A 23,615-nucleotide genomic window follows, 5' to 3' on the forward strand; every position below is an offset into this window, starting at 1 on the left:
TGGTGAAGAGATGATTATTTTCCTTACAAATTTTCTTTCCAAATTTCTAAATTAAAAAATTGGGAGCATTAGTACACATAAGAGCTGTAAAAGTAATAGTTACACAAGATGACAAATCCTTCGTGGGTATTTGTTCAGTAAAGCAGGTAAGCTTTTAATATACCTTGATGTGTAATCTTACAAAGATCTTACAAAGATCTTACTAGGTTCTCCAAACAGTAAGGTGTAACCTACATTTACATCTTTCATTTTAAGCTCTATTATGTTAGCAAGCTGTAGTAAGTAAAAAAGAAAACCTGTACCCACTGATGTTGTTACATCTCATCATGGTAAGAACCTGAGAAATACAGCAATGCTGGAAATCAGATTAATGTACAAAGTACTGCAGCCCAGCACAGCAGCTGGGCTATGGTACTAAAGGAACTTGAGCTATGTTTGCCTAGAAATTTCCTACCACAATAACAGAAGAAGCAGGCCAGATTACTCAAGAAATGCTGGAAAAGGAGAAAATACCGGGAAAGGAGAAAATACCAGTATTACCAAAGACTGATCAGGAAGAAAAGACTTCGAGCCACCACAAAGTTTCCTCTCAAGGCCTGAAAGTTCAGCTCATGGATTTTGCATCATCTTAATTCTCACACAAAATTCAGCGGGGCTCGCTTGCTGCTACAATTATTTTGATACAAAGAACTGAGGTGAGAAGAGGCAGAAATCACAACATAAGCAATGAGTATTGCTAAGGAATAACTGTAGGTGAAAAGGACGAGGAAATCCTGTATTTTTTAAACAAACCTTCATATATATATATATTACTTAAGTGGGAGATGGAGATTTGAAAAAGAAGAACAGGAAATACTATTTCTAATCCCCTTTCCTTTTAGGCATTTTTCCTACACCATTCATTAGGCATCATGACTACATAGCTTCTCTTCATAGAGAAGAATGGATTTCATCACATAAAAAGAATGAATAAAATAAAGAGATGCTGAAAAATGAACTGAGTTAGTTATATGCACAGCAGCATCTGGAGAGAGATATTCCACTTTCAGAGATATCCTGGAGCTATACTTGTACATGAAGGGAAAACATCTTCTTCAAGAAGGATTTCCATGACACTTCTGTGTTGGATATAAACATAACCAGGAAGGACTGCCCAGCTTCCTAAGCACTACAGAAACAGAATTGTTGCTTTTCAGTCTTTCTTGAACAACATTCAGCTTTCCAAAAATAAAGGCCTGTACATAGTTCTGAATACCAGGAGTACATACATCTCTATAACAGACAGTTCTTGGTATAAAGCTTAAAAAAACCTCTACACTTCAAGTCAGAGAACATCATACCCCTAAGTTACTCTCATACTTTCATTGCCAAAAAGCTAACTCCTGTGTTTAATTTCATCACTATAGTCACGTTTCTTTTTGCCTTTTTCTTGGTAAGTAACATTTTCTGGTTATCTTGGTAGACCTCCTCAAATCACCCCCTTTACCTAGACCACACTTACTGACATGTGGATGTCAAGGCTCAGCACAGTACTCCAGAAGTGACTTCTGTTGGCAGATATGAAATAAACACTATTTTCTTCTTTCTGACTGTTACTTCCACGCACCTGAGAATGGTATTTCCCCTGATTGTTACAGCATCCCAATGAGATCTGTGTTCAAGTAGCTATTCCCTGTAATCACAGGCTTTTCAAAGTCACTCTTTTCCAAGATGCAGACACTCCTCTTTTAGGACTGACATACATTCTTTGTTCTTAGATACGTGAGCTTTCGGGACATGGTTTAGCGGGCATGGTGGTGTTGGGTTGATGGTTGGACTTGATGATCTTAAAGGTCGTTTCCAACCTTAGTGATTCTGTGTGAGCTCACATCTATTAGCTGTAAGGCTCCTTAGTCCCACCATATCAAACTGATACCACTTCAACTTTTTTCTTTAAATCTGTTGGTAAAAATATTGAGTGAGTCTTCTTTAGAACTCCGCCACAGACGATCCCGTCATATGAGAACTACCGTCTTACATTTTTATTGTGTTTATCTGTTTTCCTAATATCCCTAATAAAGAATATACTGATTTTCTGTATTAAAAAAAAATAATACAGCGGTAGAACAAATGCCTTACAGAAGGCAGTTGATGCTAGTAACCAGATTCATGACTTCATTAAAAGGATATCAAGTGCACTTGGCAAGATCTGTTTCTAAAAAAAAAAAATTTGCTGCGTCTGAAAACCATTTTTCAAGTGACCATATGCTCCTACAGGCTTAGCTATGCATAAATATATGTATCCGTATCAAGCAACACCACATCTGTGTATCAAAATTAATTATCATGGATTTCTTCAATTTGTAAGGATTTGGAAGTGCTAGATAGCTGGACTTAGTTAGCTTCCCTTCCCAACGCTTGTCTAGGGAGAATAATCACCAGCAATTTAGATTTTCATACATGAACTCAGAACTCGATATCGCACCCTAGTTCAAAACCATCCTTTCAGTAGAAATGCCTAATAAGAATTAAGCTCCCTCAATACATACTGAAATACTTTATCTGTGAATATTTGGTAGATATGTTGATCCCTGAAATAAAAATCTGATGTCACAAATACTTCCAAAAAGGCAGCAGAAAATATGTTTGTTTCCTCTCAGGTTTTTTGTGTTTAACATTTTATGGTGACTATTTGAGGAGATTCAAATCAAGAACAGAAATTAAAATATTTTCATGTGTCTCCTTAATTTCCAAATGTCAGAGTTGTATCCGTTTGAAACAAAGCATTCTGATTTAGTCTTCTATTTTTTCCCCATATGCTGTGCTTTTCCAAATATTTTGTTCAAATTCTACATTAAAAAAAAAAATTAAAACACTCATGTCCAGTTTTAAGACTCCTCTGCCAGTACCAGAGGAACTTCTGAAGTTTAGTGCATATGAATACAGACTAAAATTGAAAGCTTTTTTTAAATGTCATCCTAAGATTTCCTAACTGCATAATGGCACTCATGAAATAAAACCACCATCAAATCAGATATGAAATGGATATAAAAATGGCATTGTTAGGAAGCTAAAAATAGGTATGTCGATTGTTAAGTTTAGTCTTGAATTGTTTCTTATCCTGATGAAATAACTAAATACTATATCTTTTTCTAGTTAGGTACTAATTGGACACCTACCTTGGAAATACAAAACCAGTGAGCTGTAGAAGTTTTTGCTAATTCTCTGTTTTCTCTGGAAAGATAATTGGAAAGTATTTCCAGTGGTTTCGAATATTTTTTAAACTCTGTTTCTCTAAAGAAAAAAAAAATCTTGCTCATATGAAAACTACAACATGTTTACTCACAGGCTGAATTGTAAACATGTGATTCACCACAGCTGTGCTGCTGTACTCTGACTGGAGGGAAAGTATGAAAAAGATAACTAAAAAGGGTTTTTCACCCTAAAGTATCTGGTACAAACTAAAGACTTGAAAGATAATTAACCGAAGAGGCCATACAACACTCTAAAAACAAGTATGATTATTATGTATTAGTGTAGAAATAAAGTTAACCCGAAACGGACTCCTTTACACTAAGTCACTTTTAGAAGGGAGATTTAATCAAGCTAGCTAGGAAGAATAAAGAAGAATAAGCCTGAAAGAAAAAAGGAAGGATTACTGAATTCTAATGTCAGGAATCTACCGCCCTGCAATGAATGTGTAATTCAAAAAGACGAGTAACTAAAAAAAAACTACATTGGAGGAAACTAAAGAAAAGAACTGAGATCATCTTTGAGAAACTGCCCAATCAATTAAACTAGATCTCTCCTTCCCTATAGAGATCACATTTGAAAAAATATTTTTTATAGTTTTTTTCTTAATTTTCTTAGATTTTACATACTTATTGTCAACATGACAAGTTCCTTCCTTTTCAAAAAATCTTCTATTTTCTGGGCTATCAGAAATTGATCGTGGCAGTAAATTCAAGAGAAAATAAAGATGAAGAGAAAAGCATGAGTTTTATATTCATGGACTTGCTAATTAAACACGCAGACTCTTCGTCATGCACATAGTGCAAGTAAAACTTTTTTACAAGGGTTAATTGTTACCATTGTGAGATGTATAAAACACTATAATTTCTGCTGTTACAGCGAGTTACCTTACTCTGGAATACTTCCTTTTTTGCTATTCGTGCTTTCTAGTGTGATGTAGTATTATTACCCACTAGAGATGACTTGTTTAAAAAAGGGATGTGACAGTGACCCAAGAATAACTGAACTGGGCACCTTGGTGCAGGTAGCGACACATGGAATTTGGGCTGACTTACGGAACCTGCCTCTCACCAAAGCCGTTGTCGCCTGTTTGCATTTCAAGTCATACGATCACAAATATAAACACTGTATGTGGAATAGCTGGCCTGCCACAGAGGACCTGGACCACATCCTAATATTGGTCCAAGCTACTCAACAAACTGAAGACATGCGATGGCATGAAATCAATTTAGACATTTGTTTCGCCGAGTTCTTCTGTGCGCTTCAGCTCTTCCACTTCATCAGTTTATTATTGTTTTTAATTCATCTTCCCTGGCTTGTTCAAACTCACAAATCCACTCTAGTTACAGCAAAGCACAGGTCAAGGACTCCAGAGTCTGACCAGCACCACGTGCGTAACCACTGCTTTCCATAACTGCAGAAGAGCTGCACCTCCTCCCTGCAATGAGTTGTACACTCCCTTGGCTTGCATCAATTTACAATGCAAACATTTTGGCTGGGATAAAATAACACAGATAACACTATTCTTCCTCTTTAACCAAATTTGCATGTGAAACCTCTACGCTCTTGAGACTGCATAAGAGAGCTTTTTTAGAGAGTCAACATTTCATTTTGAACTGTGGTATGTTTGTTTTCAATTTATGACTATTATTAAAAGGAAGGAGCTGATTCTTTCCCAGGCATGAAACAATTAAATTAGTCTAAAAATGTCACGAAGACCAACATTTGTTAGTTAAAAATGAAAAGGAGAAAAACTAACCAGAAGGAAGAGCAGACTGCCAAGTGCTTTTGGAGTACCAAGCATACGTGTTGATTTAAAACATTCTGTGAGATTACTAGTTTTTCTGACGACAACTTTTAAGAACATACGTGGGGACAGAGAAACAAGATGGACAGGAAAATCCCACAGAAGTCTCAGGTACAGCAAATATTCTTGTGAGCGATAGCCTTGACCTATAATTCAGTGTCTGGAAAACCCAGATACAACTCCTTAAAGATCAAGGTACTTGTCTGTTTCTACTGTTTCTAAAGGAAGGCAACAGACACCCCCCACCCCCCCCGAGATCTTTTTTTGCTTTCCGTGAATGCTTGAGTGGAAAACATACGGTTCTGGAAATAAAAGGAGCAGAGCATTCTGCATCTACCTGTCTTTTCTACAGAAGAACCAAATCTCAAACACAAAATAAAGCAGGATAAAATAAGCGTCTCGGTAAAAACAACACTAACTCTATCGACATTGATCTGTCTCATTTTGCAACATATGCTGTTAGATGAAATTCTTCTGCAGGTCTCAAAAAGTCATAAGCAGTACTGGAAATAACTCCTCCTACACACTGCTCAAAAAAACCCTAAACACCTGGCATAGATAGCTCATTGATGGCAGAGCACTAGCTCAAAGATGATGAGAACAGTACATGTTGCTTTAGGTGATCTATTGGGATATCACATCCCATAGTAGAATTAGAAGGCAGCACCACTTTATAAAGAAATAGGCTTGCCTAGAGATATTTCTATTTGCCTTCTCTGAGCTGCTATTTGTATTTGTTATTTGGTATTTTCCCTCAATTTTCTAAACTGATATCTACTGTATAAAGCAATTAAATGTTCCTACCAATATTGGGATGCTTCAAGAGACGACAGATTCTAGCTTCTCTTTCCAGTTTCTGGTGATCTGCAACAATGGAAAGCAAAACAGTTGCGTTTAGTATGAAGATTAACATAGTTCAGTGTATTTGCTTTACAGAAGCAAAAAAAATACATCATCTGATGTGATCTTTAAAAAATACCTCCTTTCTTTAGATCCATCAAGATTTTACATGCTAACTGACTGTAACATTGAATTAGGTTACTGCATCCAACCACCTCTTTGATGGACTACCACAGGCACTGTTCCATTAGAAAAAACAAACTGCCAATTTATTGGGGAGAACAGGAAATACTCACGCCATGACCTATAATTATCAGGCAATAAACCACGTTACAACATTAATCAAAATAAGGACAACCTGAACCTCTACCGTCGCCTTACATCCTACCTGTTAACTGCTTTAACGGTGCCTAGAGCACCAGGTACACAGTTCGACACGTGGCAGCCGCCCCGACAGAGTGCCAGCTCTCCTGCCACCACGCGCTCCCACCGCAATACAATGCCACAGGAACTTCCAACAACTAATCACCAGCAGTTATTATTTTCCCAGCAGGGCTAATCTCTCTCTCAGGCTGGTTATTCATTAACCTGAAGACACCCTGAAGACGCGGGTCCAGGTGTACCATCTGTTGGCTCCTCCTCTCCAGGCCATTTGATTCTCTTCAACCTTCGGGTAGAGCAGCAGGCTGGAGGTCTGAGCCTGCACACCACTGAGCCCTAATGACCCTTCTGGAGATAAAATACCACTACTTGCATCAAGCTCCATTTTACTTAAGCTTTTTTTTTTTTATGCAGCACGCTTTTATAATATTTTCTCCAAACCACCATTTAAAGTACTACTTCTGCTGCATTTTGGTTAACATTAAGTAATATAGTACTTGTTTTATACAATACATATGAGAGTGTTGTGGGGATGCATAAATTGTTTATACTGGAAATACCTGAAAGTCTTCAGGTATGTTAAAATGTTGAGTGTCGGGCAGTATAAAACATGCACAGGTAACTCGGGCAATAAAATACATAATTTGGAGATAATAAAAATAGCCAGCTACTGCCTACTGTAATTCTGTAATTCCAACAGACTTCTAGTGCATTTATCCTCCCTTTCTGCATCATAATTTCTATGGCTGCTAAGAATATTAAGCTTTTGTTAAGAGGCAGAAAAGCAGCACAGATTCAATTTTATAATATTAGCTAAAAATAATTTTTCAAAATTAGAAGAGAAATAAACTGTAAAATGTTTTTGGAGACGAGGGTCTTCTGCTATTACTTTAACTAGCTCCAATTTGATATCCAAGGATATCATAATAACTAATCCTTCATAGGGACTCAAACCTCAAATGTCACACAAGTAATTTGGGTTGTGCTATCTCTGCAATCCTAATGATCTGCATTATGTTTGAGAACATTCCTGACAACTGACAGGGAAAATTCTTAAATGTCCTTACGTCCCATAAAAACAGTAGTCCGCACAGTAAGTTTTGAGTTGAATAGCCAGCATTTAGAGAATACAAGAAGTTTAAACTACAAAAGAGTATTAGGCATCAAAATACTACAGCAAGAATGAAGAAGTTAGTATGTTTTTGTAATGTAACTCTTACAGATCTATTATGGTATCTGTTCTCTCTCATAATACCACCCGTGTAATTAGGTTATCTTTCCAAGCCACTAAATCATAGTTCCTCTGATACCAGTTTGACATCAGAGTCTGTTGGACAAGAGTCAGAATAGGGTTCAAAAAACCCCACACTATAAAACCCCTCCTCTTCGGTGCCTGAACACAGTAGTGCGACCCCGACACCCTCCTTTTAACTACGTGAGGGCACACGGCAGTGATCCCGGGCATTCACATTGGTCCAGGAAGACACACGGTCTCCCTGCTGCGCGGATTGCTTCACGTGGAAAGCATCAACAGCCCCTGCATAAAACATGAGCTGTGATGGGAGTGATGACCACAACCTAGGTATCCTCCCACTAGGCTGGCGGCTCAAGTCATGAAATTACTTACATATCCTGGTTGTTCCAGTAGCGATTACTATTAAGGATTGAACTGGGATGTTGAGGGCTATTCCTTCCACCACCGACTGCGTTCATTAACAGCTCGCCAGCTTCGGCAGCCTGTTTGCACAATGCACTGAACAATCAGCTCCTGATCGCAGGCACAACCTCCTAAGTGGGATAATGGTATGAATAAAATGACAAATATTAACAATTGCAGTCCTTTGGGAAATGGCCTCAAGTGGCACCAGGGGAGGTTCAGGCGGGATATTAGGGAAAATTTCTTTCCGGAGAGAGTGGTGAAGCCTTGGAACAGGCTGCCCAGGGAGGTGGTGGAGTCACCATCACTGGAGGTGTTCAAGGAACGTGTAGATGTGGCACTGCAGGACACGGTTGAGTGGGCATGGTGGGGTTGGGTTGGTGGTTGGGCTCGATGATCTTACAGGTCTTTTCCAACCTTAACAATTCTGTAATTCTGTGATTCAGTGCTTATAAGAGCAATAATGGATAGAGGGATATATGAGAGGTTAATTTATTGATGACCTGTGGAAGCTGGAGTTTGGGGTGGGGTGGGGTGGGGTGTTTTGGGGGGGTGGTTGGGGGGCTGGGGCCTGTTTTTTTTTTTTGTTTGTTTGTTTGTTTGTTTTTTAAGTAAACCGTTACCAAACAATCCAACTCCTATGCCCTCCTGCTGCACGTAATTAAGATGTTCTTAAAAACTCGGGCAGGATACCAAAGGTTTATACATATAGACCCAAGCGTCACACTCTGGCAAAGCATAAGCCTGGAACTCTGCAGATAGATAACAGCAATCCCGCTGACCTCTAAAAAGTGCCATAATACAGCCCAAAGAGCACAATCTGTATAGAAGTCAGAAAATATATAGGCTCATTTAACACACTCAGTAAGATGACTCCTGACTACCGTGTTTAAAAGTGCATGGGGGTAAAGGGACAAGCTGGGCAGGAAAATCCTAACCTTCTCCTACAGAAGACATCTCAGGTGTAGCACGTGCCCTTACAGCGGAGAGACACGTGGGAGACAACTCTGGGTCTGAAACATTCAGAACCAGCTCCTTAAAGCTAACCTGACACCAAGCTCGGTGAAGCGGGACAGACTGACCTATTTTACATATATTTGGAAAGCAAACTATGAAATCGTATCAAATAGTAATAGAAGAGATACATTAAGTCTCCGGCTCTCCTGACAGATCTTGACAACTCAATATCACGCAATTGTCCTTAATTAATGAGCGCTGGTTTTTTGGTAATCCCCTTAGTCCACCCAACTGTTTTCAGCCTGATCAGTAAAGACTTCGTTAAGCACAATTAATGATCTCAACAGAGAGGTCATCAGCAAACAGCAATGAATTTGAATGCAAGAAGTCCTGTAAAAATTACAGCTGTTCAACTACTGCAACAAATTTTAAATTCGGACAACTTCAAGAAATAAGGGAGGGAGGGGCACATGGTCATTCTCCACCGAATTTCATGCACTAAAACCAAGCAAATCTGCGTTTGTGACACAAGCGCTACCCTGCAGCTCCAGTAGAAAGGATACTAGGAGAGGGATGCCAAAGCCCTGTTCCAAGAGGAACAGAGTACCAGGCTTCACAAACAAACTGGCTGGTGACTCACCAACACAGACCTGAAGTGTAAAGAAAAACAGCAAAAAAATCCCCCCCAAAATAAAAAAGTCCAAAACAAGCAGTAACCATAATCGGATTCCTCAGAGGCATCATTTTTTGCAGACAATATAAGCAGCGTTTGTATAGGGCCTTATCATGAATCGAGAGGCAATCTAAATCACAGAACCATTGACTGCAAGAATAAAAAGACAGCAGAAATTGTATTTGGTATGAATGTTTTGGAAACGTCAAAATATCCTGGACACAGCTGTCAGTAACACTTAAATGCTATAGTAACAAAAAAAGGAAAAATGAGGACAACGATAGAGAAATGTATGATGTTAAACTAAATATAAAGGCACATTATTTACTTTTACATTCTCTGAAAGTAAAAGAGATTTCCAGAGTCAAATAATGATAAAGCAGGCACTGATTCAGTAGTAGAGATTAAGGCAAACACACGGAGTTCTGCTACTCTACCAATTCTCTCTATAATAAAGGGAAAAAACAGTCGCAATGCAAAATGTCCGCCTCTACAGGCAGAACCATTAAAAGAATAATTACAGAAACATATAGCAAATATATTCGCTCAGAGAAATCCAATTATTTGGTCCCTACATTGCAAATCTAACGTAATATGTTGACAAGAAAAAAAAGTATAAATTCATTAGAAAAATAAGCGCTACCCTGCAATACGTTTGAAATCGTTAAGCCAGAGTAGTAACTTTTGAAGGCAGATAACAGTTTGAGCATGTTTAAATATCAGTGAATTAGAAGGGAGCTCTTCTGCACATTTTCCCCTCTGTTAGGGATGCTATTCTCATGTTTTTTTTCATGTTTAAAAAACACACAAATAAAACATAGAAAACCCTAGCTGTTTTCATTCAAATCATACCAATGAAGACGTACTTTTTTGATACAATATTCTTTGCTAGAAGAAAAGTTTCCAAGACTTTTTGAAGCCCAACAGAGATGTACAGCATAACTCTGCCTGTTTTCTCTACAGTAATTGTACTCTCTTAAATAAAGTATGTGAATATTAAATTACAAGATTTACTAGGACGCAACTACAATAAGCATCACAAATTTCCCAAAATACTAACTTTGGAAAATACAATCATTTGGAATGTAAAAAACATGTTACAATTGAAATACGGTGCTTTAACCCTTAAATAAAATTATGTAGCACAATAATCGCATGGTAAGGTTAGTTCTGAAAATATTAAAAAATGAACAAGTTTCGAAAAAGTTGCTACAGATGACAACTCTTAGAGTCAATAAGTTAGTGTCAGATGTTAAAAGAAAATTAAAAAGCTCAATCCTTACTGCAAAGTGTCCAGGTAGTTCGATATGTATGTTTAAAAGAACTAAAACAACAGATTTAAAATAAACTATAGAAAGCAAACTCCATCTTTAAAAAAGTCAGCACTTCAAGTTTGTAAAACACTTTTCAAATCTGGAGGAAAAAACAAGAAAGGAAACTTCATTACTTTTTCTATAATTTGTACTTCGCAATATTTTCAGTCAACTTTAACAATAAGAACAACTGAATCAATTCTACATATGTTAACAGTTCAGATTATTTTTACACTCTTTTAAAAGTATGCAGTCTTCTTCCCAGAGGTATAGTTCTTGAGCTAGTCACCACTGGCCAACTGACCCATCATAATTCTCTGTGCGGCCTCAAAGCCTACACCACTTGCATGAGAAAATTTACCATCTTAATCCTTTTCCATGTTTACTTTATTGTTAATTTTTTAAAAAAAGTAAATTCAATTTTCAGAAGTTCAAAATAGAAAAAAAAAAAAAATTTAAAAATCTCCGAGATAAGCTCAAAGTTCTTTTCTAAACTTCAACTCTTCCACTGAGGTTTTATGTTAAGATTTTTCAGTGCAGTTGCAGTAAGTCTGAAACAGGCACAGACATATACAGTTACAGCATCTTAACGCCCATCAGCTTTGGCTGTAACTTAATCACGGGTCGACCAATTGCCATATTACACACAGCACACAGGGAGAGGATCTGAAATGCAAACTAAACTAAGCTTGGTTTAGAAGAAAGATGGAAATACGATCAGTGTCTCGGGGGAAAAAAAAATAATCAAGGGACTGTTGGTCATTTGGCACAAGTTGTCTATCTCTGGTGCACTACCAGCACTACTTTAAAAGGCTCTTCTGTACTACCTCAGTCTATATTTACAGGATTAGCCAGCATAGCTAGAAACCTGGAAGGTGTCTGAGAGTCTTCTATGAAGTGCTAAATACATCCTATGTCGACTCTTCAGGAATAATACAGCTATAATAAAGCACTTCGTTGCCAACTTTGAATACAAACACTTGAAATTTCTTTGCTATTAATCGCTATACCACAGCTTCTGAACTGACACCATATGAGATTAATTTCTTACATACACTAAACATTTTCATCGGTCGTTTAACTGTTACCGTACTACACCTGAGAGCACTCTGAACCCGCAGAGCAGGCGCGTACCACCAGGTAAGGCAATCCAGAGTACTAACCCATACAAAGCATGATGAACATGATACAGATGTTCCTCCTGCTCCAGTGGACAGAGAGTAAATTAAACTAGATGAAAAAACCAGACGACTGTTGAAAATCACAATTTACTAGGTGAAATAAACTCTCAAATGACAGCATAAATAAGATGGAGCTCTTTCACTTAACTGAAAACAACTTATTGAGGCTAAACCTGCAAGATTCTGGCAGCCCTTGGCTCCCACTGATGTCACTGAGATTTCAGCATCAACTGCATAAAAAATAAAGGGTATCTGCACATGTTCATGTACTGAAATACTTTGAAATGACAGCCACTGTAACTGAACAACGTACTTCATTTATTCAACTACATAAATTCTTCTTGTGTACTGAACTTCATATTGCTAACTCTGATGCTTCAGCTAGTACATTTTTCTGAAAAAAATACGTTTCCCTCATAAATTAATACCGTTTCTTACGGGCAAAGCTTCACATTGTAAGGCCTGCCAATTAAAAGCACCCAGTGAATACAATTGTCACTCACGCTTTCAGCTTACGTGTCAAAGCAAGGACATGCCCCGCGTGTCATATGCCCACGGAGGTAGCTGTGCCTGCAGAGAGAGCTTCAGACTGTGCCATAAAACAAGAGGATAATTCACAAAACGATCACGTTCTAATAAAAAGATAAGGAGGCCGCCACGCTGAGATAGGGTTAATATTCAGCTCTCATCTACAGACATAATAGTGTGCTCAAATAATAAATACCAGAGCTGAACATTTTCAGGTATGAAGATAGGCTAAGTTGTTATTGGGCGATTTAAGAACAATAACTGTATTGATTAAAAAAAGCATGCCTGATATTTTTGTAAATCACAATAAAACCATCTTATTCAGATATGCTGCTGGAGGTACTGCAATATATGAAGGTTACATCATCATCATCATCACTATTATTGACTGCATTATGATATTCCCAGATTTTCACCCCAAGCTTAACTAGTAAATTGACTGGTGCCAATTAGGTGGTAACTGGTGTCATGTAAATTATAATAATGAGCTCTCTGCATTTACCTCACTCAATTGCTTGTATCAGAGTAGTTATTATACCTGTTATAAAAGGAAATGCTAAGAGAATGGAGATATCTCACACCTTGCACATTGTGCCATGAGGCAGCAGAAAGAGCATTAAATACCCCTTGAATCAGGGATTTAAGTGGACATTAAGGTCCAGAAGATGACAGCCGCACTTCCAAAGAAATAAAGCCATCCTTAGCGTTGTTAGAGGAGTGTCAGAAACCTTTTCAGTAAGTCTGCAGTATCTAAGTTTTTGTGAGGGGAAGCAAATGCAAATTTAACCTTGTGGGGTACCCCAGAAGATGACTCGCCTTTGAAATCTCCATGTTTCTTCTACGTGTTTCAGGAAATACTGTTTTCCTTCCTTCCTCCACTCAGCTTATTTACAAGTCCGTCCACTGCAAGTGCTGTACATAAATAGCTATTTCTGTTACCCTGTTTTCAGCCAGGTTTCAGTTACTGGTGAGCTGAAGGTGAATGTCAAAGGGCAGGTCAAACCGAAATACTTGAGCACTCAGCTCCCAAACAGCTGAAGCGTAAGATGTGCCGCTGCACCGAGAGTTGATGAGGAAAGAAGTGTTCTGCCATGGTGAGTACAGCCAGGGAAATCACCTAGCAGGCAGCAAAATCCCACAAATCCTGAGAAAGTCTGTGATAGCCTCTAGCATAAGATGTTTATGCTACAACAGTATCAGAGGAAAAGCTCTAGAAAAAATAAATAGTGGGTCACTTACTAAAACCAAAAAATTAATTCCTCTCATTTTTGACAGTATATAAGTCATCAGCTAAAGCTGTGTTCACTTGTCAGTACAAAAAGGGAAAAATGATTATCAGTAAGAGGAAGCCAAGCTTTAAAGCCAAACATATAATAAAAAGGGAACACGCAAGTACATTTATATACTTGCTTCCTTTGCTCTCATTTAATTACCTATACTTGATTACAAAAAGATTCTCTACGCTGTCTATATAAGAAACTGTAAGAAAATTAAATGAAAAATACAAATAAGAAGCTCAAAAAGCAGCAAAGCAAATGCAGAAGAAAGAATGCTCTATACATTCTAGATTGCTTTATGAAAGCAAGTCTCCATTTGTGAACAATGGCATCTATCACAGCAACAGCTAGTTATCAAGAATGGAAAAAAGATGACTGCCTGTGAAACACTGATACAATCAGAAAGAAGGCAGCAATGAGAATAATACAGTTTTATTAATGGAAAAAACCTTGCAGCCAGCTACAAACAACTTTAATGTGACACGTAGACAAGAAGAAGAAAAAAAGAAAAAAAAAAGATCTAATGCACTGAACCATGAAAAATTCAGCCTTTACAATAACTAATGAAATCCTGTAAAACCTGAAACAAATACAGATGTGTAAAATTTGGGGTACTGACAGACTGTATGAATGTAAAGACTTGAACTAATCCTAATTCAATATTCTAATAGACCAAAATCTCGCATTACAACCTATGATGTCTACATCAGAAAATTAGACTGTCTGTATAAAGATTATATTAGGTAGGCAAAAAAAGTAACAAATTTTTTAAGTAGTAACAAAATTTACTTTATTACAAAAACATACATAAACTATACCTACTTCTTAGATTAAGTCATAATATATTTTATAACTAAAGAGGGATATAATTAATGTCTTCCACATAAATCTCTTCTACTATAGTGTCACGATTCTTAATCCAAAGCGCTGATCCTGCACGGCCACCCAAAGTGAGCTTATCACCATGGCAGAAATGTCTACCACTCACCATCTATCAACATAGGTATCTAAACTCAAACTTCTCCAAAGCAAAAAAACCTCTTTCTAACAATGCTGTGTAGTAACTCCTCTGTTTTTCCTGTTGTTATTTTATTACTAGAGCTTGCAGTCCCCAGCGAACAACGTAAGTGCATCACGTAAGTGGGGTACAGTTAATTTTCTTCACAGTAGCTGGTATGGGGCTGTGTTTTGGATTTGTGCTGGAAACAGTGTTGATAACACCGGGATGTTTTAGTTACTGCTGAGCAGTGCTTACACACAGTCAAGGCCGTTTCTGCTCCTCACACCGCCCCACCAGCGAGTAGGCTGGGGGTGCACAAGAAGTTGGGAGGGGATCCAGTGGGACAGCTGACCCCAACTGACCAAAGGGATATTCCAGACCATACGACGTCACGCTCAGCACGTAGACCTGGGGGAAGAAGGAGGAAGGGGGGCACGTTCCACGTGATGGCATTTGTCTTCCCAAGTAACCGTTCGTGTGATGGAGCCCTGCTTTCCTGGAGATGGCTGAACACCTGCCTGCCGATGGGAGGTAGTGACTGGATTCCTTGTTTTGCTTTGCTTGTGCACGCGGCTTTTGCTTTACCTATTAAACTGTCTTTATCTCAGCCCACGAGTTTTCTCGCTTTTACTGTTCCGATTCTCTCCCCCAACCAGGGGAGAGTGAGTGGCTGCGTGGTGCTTAGTTGCCAACCAGAGTTAAAACATGACAATCCTTTTTGGTGCCCAACGTGGGGCTCGAAGGGTTCAAGATAACAACAGGTTTGACAGGAATGTGCTAGATCGAATTTATAGCTGTTATTGCTGTTCAGCTAATGGCAAGCACAGGAGTCTGCTGATGGGGCTTGCTTGCCTTACTGTATATTAGAGTCTAGTGCTCGTTAGTGGCTGCTTTTTGCTTTCGCTGCTGCCATACTGCTCATCATCTGACTCTGCTGTGCCTGGGAACATTTTGATAACAGCAATAGTGATGGGCCTGGGCTGGCAGATGGCCAGGGCATCGCTGCTGTACTGGACAGGTTGGAACTCCAGTGTGAACTCGAGTCAAAGGGACTGTGACCTGTGGATGTGTCCACACGGGAGCAGGATACCCCGAAGCGTCTGTGGCCGTGGATAAGTCCATGCCAGAGCAGGTACATCTCGAAGCATCTGTGGCCATAGTTATGGCTGTGCTGCAGCAGTTATACCTCTGAAGGGATTGTGGCCCAAGGGTAAGCCCATGCAGGAGCAGGTACACCTCGAAGTGTCCGTGGCTGTGGGTAAGTCCATGCTGCAGCAGGTACACCTTGAAGCATCAGTGGCTGTGCGTGAGGTCATGCTGGAGCACCTCAAAGCGCGTGGCCGTGGATAAGCCCACGACAGAGCCGGTACACCCCTGGAAGGACTGCAGCCATGGAGAAGGCTATGCTGGAACAGGCGCACCTCAAAGCAACTGTGGCTGTGGATAAGTCTATGCTGCAGCAGATATACCCCTGAAGAGACTATGGCTCATAGATATGGCTCCACTTGGAGCAGGTACACGCCTAAGGGACTGCAGTCTGTGAGTAAGTCCAAGCCGGAGCAGCAGCAAGGGGAGGAGTTCATTACAATGTTCAACCCTACAACCTGGCCCAAAAGGACCAGGGGTGGAGATTTTCATGGACATACCTTTAAATTGTTGTAGCCCATGATTTGTGTTGCATGTTATAGGAATTACTATAGCAGGAACCACCTGAACCAACGGAGGACAAGCCTTACAAGCAGCAGTGCAAGTGCAGCAGTGACCCCACCTGAGCTGGCTTTGGTGCCCAGTAACTCCACGCAACACACCACCTCTCCTGTCCTGAGTGACTGCCCTAAGAGATGGAGCCCAAAGGCATGGACTAAATGAACTCAATGGACATTTTACAAGGGTGGTCCATAGACTAAGGGGATGATATCTGCGTATTATATTGACGTATGGGAAGTGGGGTGGTGGTTAATGAGGATGTATTGGATAGCGTGGGACGTAAATGGTATGGAATAAGGGGTGGAGAATGTGCTGGTTTTGGCTGGGGTAGAGTTAATTTTCTTCACAGCAGCTGGTATGGGGCTGTGTTTTGGATTTGTGCTGGAAACAGTGTTGATAGTAGAGATGTTTTAGTTACTGCTGAGCAGTGCTTACACAGAGTCGAGGACTTTTCTGCTCTTCACCCCACCCCCAGTGAGCAGGCTGGGGGTGCACAAGAAGTTGGGAGGGGACCCAGCGGGACAGCTGACCCCAACTGACCAAAGGGATATTCCAGACCATACGACGTCACGCTCAGCACGTAGACCTGGGGGAAGAAGGAGGAAGGAGGGGACATTCCGCGTGATGTCGTTTGTCTTTCCCCGTAACTGTTCCGCATGATGGAGCCCTGCTTTCTTTGAGATGGCTGAACACCTGCCTGCCGATGGGAGGTAGTGATTGAACTCCTTGTTTTGCTTTGCTTGTGCACGTGGCTTTTGCTTTACCTATTAAACTGTCTTTATCTCAACCCACCAGTTTCCTCATTTTTACTCTTCCGATTTTCTCCTCCATCTCACCGGGGGGGAGTGAGCGAGTGGCTGTGTGGTGTTGAGTTGTCGACTGGAGTTAAACTATGACACCCCAGTGCTATCTTTTATATCTTTAAGCCCTTTCATTGTCTGTACATTACTTTTTTCCCCAGTATTGACCGGACATATTATTACTCAGTGTGAGATGATGTCTATTTTCTCACACAGCTTGCTTAATCTTTCTGAGGATGGCCTCTACAAGCTGCTTCCTACTCTGTGCAATACAGTTTAACACTCTTCAGGTTTTATCCCATATTTTTCTTTAGACAGCTAAATGAAAAGAAAACAAGGAGCTCTGAGCCCCAAGAGACTCTTCAGATTGCACCACAGCATACCCCAAAGCCTACCCCAGACCACCTTGGCCCTGTTACATTCTCCCATGGAAATCAGAAGACAACTGCAGAAAATTCTGAAACGGGATGCACTACACCAAACACATCTTTCTAGTATAGTAGTATTTTGACTAAAAGATTTTCTTTTGCTCACTGTCTCCTTCACAGGAAAACAAAGCTTCTATTAAAAGGAAACCTTATGATGCATTAAAATCTTTCTCTTCATGCTTTTTTTGTTTCTATCAGGATTTCAAGCTTAACTGTCGCAGAATATAACCTCTGGGCACCTAAAATCTCACCAGAATAAGCTCTTCTATCTTAACTAGAGAGATTAAGGGACTATTCCCTGAGACAAAAGGTGTTTAAGGTCTTTGAACTGAGGGCAAGCCAATAGCTTTGAGCCTGCTTAGGAGACGAAGCCCTTTGCTAGAAACTTAAGCCCTACTCCACATAATTTCTGGGCTGTTCAGTTGCCAGGTAGGACCTAACCACCCAACCTTTTAGCAGTTTCTGGGCTGTGCAAAGACATACACCTAACACCTGGTAATATTCAGGCAGGTAGCTGTTGAATGGGAATTTTCACGGGCACAATATAGGTGCGAGGCACCCGAGTTCTGCTTACAGCCTGTGTCAGGTCTGACCCTTGCTCGCTACGTACAGGACATTTGTAAGATTAAGGGTTTAGAACTGAAAACAGCTTGGCACGTCTGTGAACGTTTCACTGAGGAACAAACCTTTTCTTTGTGCTCCTCTTTATCACAAGAGCACTAGATTTTTTTTAACCTGTGTGAGGAAGAGAGGCACGTAAGTGGGCTGAGACCCTCCCTACCGACTTGCGCAGTGCGTAGTCATTCACCTACGTTCCATACCATGCAACAAGGACACAGCTCTGAAAGTCTCCCACCCCAGAACGCAAGCACATCTAGAGCTGCTATAGACTTTCGGGCCAGGACCTCTCCCACTCTGCACAGGTTTGCCGTATTCTTATTTTTTATTAAATCATTCAAAAGAATCTATCTTCCTAAAGTAGAAGCGTGGGGCCAGTTCACTGATGCCATTAAGTGCCAAGAAAAGGCAGACTTGCAGCAACGCTGCCCTCTTCCCACAGCAGTGCCAGAGCCTGGCCGTACACGGGAACAGTAGGCAGACCATGCTTCCTGATGGGAACACAGGTTGTCCCAACAAACTTTCCCCTCTCACTTTTGAGGAACAAAAAGGACTGGCTGGAACCAGTCTACAGATGATGTTGCTACGATGCAGTGCAAAATTTTTGGGGTGTGGGGAGGGTGGGGGAAAAACCCACATCAAAAGAAAGCTTACCTTTCAGTACTACCCAAGTGTCAAACGGGATGGCTGGCGGGCCTGAAACAGCAGCCATATTTTTTCTACGCATTTTTCCCTGGCAGTTATGCAAACCAAATCTTTGTAACTCAGTGGGGGAGACACACAGGTTAACAGAGCAATACAACTTCCCCTACCACCCCCCTGATTTTGTCAACTTCTCTGACAATTTCACAGAGCACAACGAAGTATTCTAGATATCATGGAATATAAATATTTGTGGTTTAAGTGTATATTGTGCAAGAGGAATAGTGTTGCAACAGTGACTTGCTTTAAGTCTAGGAATGTGGTTTATACACAATCTAAATGCATCAAATACTTTTTTTAAACTCTGAGGAAGTATTAAGGCTCTGGAAACAGTCCAGTTCCATTTCTTAGAACTGATCATTGCTGTAAGTTGAAGTCATTAGTGGGGACCAACAATATTACTAAGTCCCTGACTGAGCTGGTTCTTACGAAAGATAATTTATATACCTTTAGCAGTTTGCAACCGAGTCATTTTCACCCTCTAATATAAAACAAGAGCCACATTTATTCATATAACAGTACATCACACAGCCTTTGAATTTTCCACTACTGAGTTCATGCTACAGAAATGCCTGTGGATAAACCTCACTTACCCCCTCCACTGTTCTTTAAGAAGGTAAATGCTAAGGGATACGGTACTTCAATTCCCAAAAGCACTTTTTTAAAACGAATGCTCTAGCATTCACTGCCTGCTCCTGGGGAAACACGTGAAAACAGAGTCTTTACTTATCCCTCTGTTCCTAGTATTTGTAGCTAAGAAAGTGGGACATTCTTATAATAAACAATTACAGACGCTGAGAGTACTCCTCTGACCCACCCCCTCATGTTTCCTGAACAGAAGCACACACACCAGGTGTTCATTGTTATGAAGACATCTTTTCCATGGATACCCGGGTCCGTAATGGATAAGAGTATGCAACAACAATAGCAGAGCCAATTCTTTTATTAGGCCATCGGTCAAAAGCATCAACAGACCAGAAATCAGGGCACAGAGTATGCCTCCAGTTATTTCTGTGGCTATGTTCGCATACACACTTCTATTCAATCAGGGTTCTGGATATCAAGGGATAGCAAAATATATTCATCCAAGATGCTTTGTAAAACAATGAATAAAACCCACACCTGTTGATTTTCAAATTCTGCCCCAGGGCATTAACAAAACAAAAGACCCATTTGTGCTCAGCTGTGAAGGCCACCAACAATAGCAGTTTTCAGCTGGCTAATGTCGCTGCAGGGCTTTCTTCCACTTCCCACCCACCTTCTATGTTAATATTTTAGCGTTCATAGTGTGTGTGAGTTTGATAAATAGACGCAGAGACTTCATTCCTACCTACAAAGCACAGATTACAGTCAGAGATGGTACAAGTCTCTCCAGGCCACTTTATCAAGAGACTTTAGCCCTGATTTCTGCAACAACTACGACCAAAAGAAGTGCAGGATATTCCTGTGTTTCTTCTGTTTCTAGCACCATTGCTGAAGTTGAGGTGCACATGATTTACTTTAAAGTGAGGTGACAAAAGGAGTAAGGAGAACATGTAACATAAATAGCAAAGCACTGAGCCAAGAAGATTTTACTTTTTTTTTTTTTATATTATTTGTGTTTAATGATGTCCAAAATGAACAGACAGAAGAGACCAACAGAATGATTATAAGACCACAGACTGGATTTTACTCAAATGTCGTGAACATTTAAACAGTTCTTAAAAGCATGCATTCACGTGGTGCTGAGTTCAAGCTAACAAATCCTATTTTTTTCCCCTTTTATTATACTCTAATTTGCTGTGGATCTAAACAGCCAGCTGGCAATTCACTCACTTCACTTTTCTGAGAGAAGTGACTTAGAAAAGCGACTTAGAAAAGCAAGAGCATTAGTAAAAGTCCAAAACTGCTGCATTGTCCCAGCAAGCCACACTGGCACAAGTGAAAACAACTTTAAGCAACAGTCCCTAGAGAACAAGTGGTTATTGTTTAACCCAGAAATCAGCGAAATGCATATAAATACCCTCATCAGGTTAGAGAAATGTCCACTTTAAAAAATAATACATATTAATTTGTTTTATATGTAATATAAAAATATATGCACAATTATACATAGTCATTTTATATGTATTACATATTTTAGATATTATATAAACAGTACGTCTACTGAAATTGAGTAATATGCTGTAGAACTTTTCAGTGCCAATGTAAAGAGAAAGGCCCTGTGAGCCAGTAAGTGCAAGTTGGATCACCTACAACTGTTTGCCAACCAATCTTCACCTGACATTTAACTCTGTTTACGGTGTGTCCCATCACCTCTCCTCCACATCACTTCTTTTATTCTGATCTTCTGTCCAGTGTTGCATCTTGTACAGTCTCCCTAATATATCACAGAATCCCAGAATCACTAAGGCTGGAAAAGACCTGTAAGATCATCAAGTCCAACCATCAACCCAACCCCACCATGCCCACTAAACCATGTCCCGCAGTGCCATGTCCACACGTTCCTTGGACACCTCCAGCGATGGTGACTCCACCACCTCCCTGGGCAGCCTCTTCCAAGGCTTCACCGCTCCCTCAGTAAAGAATTTTTTCCTAATATTCAGCCTAAACCTCCCCTGGCGCAACTTGACGCCATTTCCTCTTGTCCTATCGCTTGTCCCTTGGGAGAAGAGACCAACACCCCCCTCCCCACAACCCCCTTTCAGGTAATTGTAGAGAGCGGTATCTTCATGCAAGACTTCATTTGCCTTAACAGGAAAACCTGAAAGGACTTTTCGTCCTCAATCTTCTCCTTACTACCTCCTTCTGTCCCTGCAGCAGCGTATTTTCCTTTGACTCAAACTTGCAAATTCTTACAACCAATAGTCAGCCAAATCTTCTTCAACCCTTCCTCTTTTTGGACCATAATTTGGTTTTAGCAACAACTCTACGTGCAAGACCCGAGCATATTTAAAAAAGCAGAACAACAAGGCTTCCTTTGAGACTGACCACTTTTGTACCCTACTGCCTCAGACTCGTTTCCCCACCTCTGGCTGGAACGCTGCCGCTTCACACAGTGCAGACTCCCAGAACTCTTCTCTCCCTCCACCTGACACCTCAAACCAGCTGCACCCCCCGACTTTTACCAGGTGACCCTCCTGGAGTCCCTTAATTGACTTGTCACTTTTTGCAGGATGTTTATGTACTAGGTTTTGAAAGCTCTTCACATTTTGTCCTTGCAGCCCTCGGCTCTCCCTCCTCATTTTCCCCTTCCACCTCCAAACAAATGGAGGTCCTTCATCTTGCATGCTGTGAACTCGTCCGCTACTTCACTGCCTTTCTTTTTTTGGTTCTCAATTTTAGACTGTATGCCCTCTACCTCTAATTTTTTTAATTTCTGCTGATAAGTATATGAGTGCATATAGTATTTCTCATTTTGTCCTAGCTTCTATTTTCTGCTGGTTTAAATTTTTTTAGGCTTCTCTGTCATGATTCACATTTGAGTAGTTCAGACGTTAAATACGACAAGTTATATTCCAGAATATGCATGCTTACTCCACTTACTCTCAGCAGGAGTTAAAGCAGAATATGCGTGCGAGCGGACCAAAAGCGCTGAGACTGCCTTAGCACAAGACATTTCAGCCAAATGGCAGCTTCCGTTTTTCAGATTTTTCAGAGGAAGATGTAACAATTCGGCAACTGGAGTTTCAGGGAGCTTACCACCTTTTTGCATCGTACAATTTGGCCGGTGTGGAGAATGAGATTAAAGGAGAGCAATTTGAAGAAAACTCTAAATGCCTCATACATCAAGCTTCTGAAATTAATACTGAAATAATCTGTAATTACAAAATGCTTCAGAATCAGCACTTCAGTTCCACGAAGCATCTGCCTGAAAGCCTTTCTACCTATCCCCTTGTGCTAATAGGTGTGAAAGCTAGGTGATGTATTCACAAAAATCACAAATTTGGTGTCCCGATTCAGTCAGAAATGCCTGAAGTAAAAGGAGTATATGCAGCACAAGTGCTAGCACAGCATGTACAGCTAATGGAAATGACAGCTTCATCCCACGCCGGGGACACTTCCAACTTGGTGAGCAGCTTAACGACCGCTTACTTTTAAATGGAACTTGATAACTCTGTTAGATTTGTATAACACAGCCATCTGATGGCTGTGTTATACTAAGTATAGAGGTTTTATTTTCCTGTCCTGTGTTCCAACGAGTCAAAACAAAGAGAAGTCGGTCTGCAAAACACTAAATCCTTGAGTACTCGCTCCCACATATTTTCACATACCCTGTTTAAAACACCAACACCAAAAAAGAGCATTACATAAATGCTCCTGAATTAACAGCTCTGAACCATAAGTAAGGAAATTTTTTTTCTGTTTCTTAACTCATTTCCTGCAGAAAGTTGCAGTAAGTTTGCAGGAAACAACAGTATTTGGAAAAAAATTCTTCAGAATTGAAAGTAAGTTCAGAAAAATACATCACATATAAGAGATGCTTGGAATTTCAGGCGTCAACTCAGCAGTGTAACAAGACTAAAGCATCTGCTT

The 23,615-nt window shown here is 40.1% G+C and overlaps 1 protein-coding gene across 13 annotated transcripts in view; it reads right to left on the reverse strand.

The window, feature by feature from the left end:
• CAMK2D (calcium/calmodulin dependent protein kinase II delta) overlaps positions 1–23,615 on the reverse strand; it is a 163,017-nt gene that overhangs the window by 91,630 nt on the left and 47,772 nt on the right. For all 13 annotated transcript variants that reach the window (XM_059826970.1, XM_059826966.1, XM_059826961.1 and 10 more), the window contains exon 3: positions 5,843–5,902. In XM_059826970.1, coding sequence (XP_059682953.1) covers positions 5,843–5,902 — 60 coding nt within the window. The remainder of the gene's footprint in view (positions 1–5,842; positions 5,903–23,615) is intronic.

This window comes from Gavia stellata, chromosome 19 (assembly GCF_030936135.1).
Source record: "Gavia stellata isolate bGavSte3 chromosome 19, bGavSte3.hap2, whole genome shotgun sequence".
Lineage (NCBI taxonomy): Eukaryota > Metazoa > Chordata > Aves > Gaviiformes > Gaviidae > Gavia > Gavia stellata.